General features: G+C 43.2%; 1 protein-coding gene across 1 annotated transcript; it reads right to left on the bottom strand.

Moving 5' to 3' along the window:
* Positions 1–913: 913 nt before the first annotated feature.
* On the bottom strand, positions 914–1,831 carry AHSP (alpha hemoglobin stabilizing protein). The gene is made up of 3 exons (XM_090279208.1): positions 1,749–1,831; positions 1,502–1,580; positions 914–1,284 (listed from the first exon to the last, which is right to left on the bottom strand). Exons 2-3 carry the CDS (start codon positions 1,574–1,576, stop codon positions 1,081–1,083), a joined length of 279 nt encoding a protein of 92 aa, XP_090135334.1. The 5' UTR covers positions 1,577–1,580; positions 1,749–1,831; the 3' UTR covers positions 914–1,080.
* Between the last annotated feature and the right edge of the window lie 1,504 nt (positions 1,832–3,335).

The following is a 3,335-nucleotide window of genomic DNA, read 5'->3' as shown; positions in this document are numbered from 1 at the left end:
AGTTCCCTTTGGACCTTGACCCAGACTACAGAGACCCAAAAACCAAAAGTCAGAGGTGGGAATGCACGGATACGAAATGAAGGATTGCTAGAAGTTGGGAGGAGAAAACAAGCCCTCTCAGCTCCTAACCTTTCCTGCAGAAGAGGCAACATAAAAATGACCCAAAGAGAGCCGAGTTTCCTGCCTGGGCACACCATGCACAATATCTGAATGGGGTGCCCAGCCTCCTAGGCCCACCCCTCCTGCCCCCTGCCCATCCCATCTCACCCCACCCCACCTGGCCTCGAGGCTGTCCTTAGAGATAGTACAGCCAGCGGGTCCCTCATCATTCTAACAGCTTCCTTTCTATTTTTAAAAAGCTTGTGAGCCTGGTTCCACCCCAGAACCCTACAATAAGGAAGCTTAAGGTCTGGAGGTCCAAAAGAAAGGGTGTTTAGACCGAGGAATGACAGGAGAAGGATGGCCCTGCAGGGAAGGCAGGGCAGGAATATCTGCTTCCAATCCTGGATCTGGAGCTGAGGAACGATGGAGCCAAAGGTTTTCTCTCCTGAAGAATAAGGGATATATTAAACATTGCAGGAGATTGGAAAATTGAGGTGGGTGGACTCTTGTTTGATTCCATCTAGCACATAATGAGCAAGGCTGTAAGACTTCCAGTAACTCTCTTCTAGACAAGCATGTTACTGGACCACAATTTCTGGAAAACTTCTATCTCCCTCATTTTCCAATAACCCCTGCACCCAGCACTTTTCTCTTTTCTGCCTGTCTCCCTGACCCCCTTTTAGGTTATTTTGGTACTTGCCAGCAGATACTTTATTAAATATCCAAGATCATATCTAGGAAGCAGAACTGAAGGAAAAGGGACCAACTGCTTCCACAAGTCAATGACAGACAACCAAACGAAAGCCAGGAAGACCATCCAAACCAGTGTTGGTCTTTATTGAGGTGTCAAGGTAGAGTAACACCAAGAAGGAGCATAGTCTGAGGACTTGAAGAATACAGAGGCAGAAATTAAGGGTTTCTTGGAGATGCAGGCCACAGTCTCTGGGCCAGGAGAAAAGCAGTGGGTGGTCTGGGTGCTCACAGGGAGTTCAGGAAGGCCTTATATTTGGCCAGGAAAGGGACAGACAGAGTATTCAGCTGTTGCCGAAATTCCTCCAGAGCCCTGTCCTGCTCTTCCTGCTCTCCCGTCACCTGCTGCCTGTAATAGCTGATGTAGAAGTTCACCCAGTCATTCACAATAGTCACCATGGCTTCTTCAGAGACAGGAGGTTCAGTGAAGACCTAGGGTAGGGGGAAGGAGAGAACATAGTCAGCAATGTGAGTCAGGAATAACCCACGAACTCTGCTGTCCTCTTTTCTCTGATTTATAATCCCTGTCTCTAGTTGTTTCCATCAACTCCACCGTTACTCTCCTGCTCCAAATTATTCTACCTTCTCTGCCCTCACCTACTCTTCAACACACCAGGCCTGTCCTTTGAAACAGAGTACTTGGGCTTACCTGCTGATTCAGCAGAGCATTAAATTCCTTTACTCCTGTGGAAATGAGGTCTTTATTAGCCTGAAGAAGGGCCATCTGCCTGTTTAGAGAAAGAAAATGTAAGTATCCTTTTCCCTCATCCTTGGATATTTCCCCCAATTCCCTCACTCCACTTAAAGATTCCTGGGGCCCTGCAGGGTCACCTCCCCTCCAGCACCTTTCAAACCCTGCCCTGCTCTGAAGTCATGCTTCTCCCATGCTTGCTCACCTTCAGGTCCAGCAGTGCTATTATGTCTCACCCACACTTTTCAGGGTATGTATGTCCCTCTGTGCCAAGCTAGATGTAGGCAAGGAGTCAAGTGTCAGCCTAAGAGGTTAACGCCCTGAATCTAGGTCCTGAGGAGAAGTGATAGGTCACCCAGGGGAGGGGAGGGCGGGAGAGGCTTCCCTGAAGTTAGAAAGATAGCAAGGCCATAAAAACAGATAAGTGGAGAGACCCAGAAAACCAAACCAGGGCAAGATCCTTGCCCTCTGCCCCACACCCCAGTATCCAGGCTCCAAAAGCTAGCTAAACTAACATTAACTGAGCCCAACAATGGGATGGCAATTACTCTCCCAATTCATAGATGATATATTAATAGCAGCTTACATTATGTTTATCATTGATGCCAGGCACTGTTTCAAGCATCTGTTAAGTTATTTACCCTTATAAAAATATCCTGTTAGGCAGCTACTAGTAATTTCACAATTTGCATATGAGCCATCTCTGAGATATGGGGACTGAACTCTACCAGGCTGTGCTCTGCAAGAATGGAGACAGTTGTCTTGTTCTCTAATATACCATCAGGTACACAACAAAGTAGAAATACTCTTTTTCTTCTTTTTAAATATTTTCCTAATGTTTTTCATTTTTATTAGGTGCTTTTCAAATTTCAAAACACCACAGACTAACTGAGATAAGTGAAACATTACAAAAAATGTACTCTGAAGGTGGTGATTATTTTTGCTCCCTCCCTCTATAAAGTAACCAGCATTGAAGACCTGTGTATTTCCCATCACATCTTTCTGCATTCAAAATCCAACATTCATAGTTTTTAGGCACCTATACACTCATAGATATTTGTTGATTTTCTTTTTTGTTTACAGCATTTTCTTATTAATATACAGCAAAATTGACCTCTTTTTGGTGTACGATTTATGAATGTTAATACATAGATTCATGTAACTACTACCACAATCAGAATATAGAACATTTCCATCACCGCAAAAACTCCTTCATACTACCCCTTTGTAGTCACCTCCAGTCCCAGCACTAAACCCTACCAAGTAGTTCTCCATCACAAGAGTTCAGTGTTTTGGAGGATATCCTATAATGGAATCCTATAGTATGTATCCTTTAACACTGGCTTCTTTCACTCCGAATAATTCCTTTAAGATTCATCCAAGTTGTTGCAAGTAGCAGTAAGTGTTCCTTTGCACTGCTGAGTGTGCACTGCATGGACACACTCATGTTTACCTTTCACTCACTGATGGACAGCTTGATTGTTCACAGTTTGGGGCAAGCATGAATAGAGCTGCTATATATATTTGTGTACAGATTGTTGTGAATATGTTTTTATTTATCTAGGGTAGAAATTATTTGTTACCACTAGGAGAAATAATTGCAATACAACCTGACAAAGCTCTTTAAAGGAATAATTTGACATTACTTGTTCAAATTAAAATACACATGCCTTTCAACACAATGATTCTGCTTTGGCCTTCGTTTTAAAGAAATGTTAAAAAAGAAAGAAAAAAGTAAAAATAAAGAATGCTCATATTCAAAGCACAAAAAGACCCATGCAAGGAATTTACC

This window comes from Furipterus horrens, unplaced genomic scaffold (genome assembly GCF_987537825.1).
Source record: "Furipterus horrens unplaced genomic scaffold, mFurHor1.1.pri manual_scaffold_5, whole genome shotgun sequence".
NCBI classification, from domain to species: Eukaryota; Metazoa; Chordata; class Mammalia; order Chiroptera; family Furipteridae; genus Furipterus; species Furipterus horrens.
This window is presented reverse-complemented; position numbering and strand designations above follow the sequence as displayed.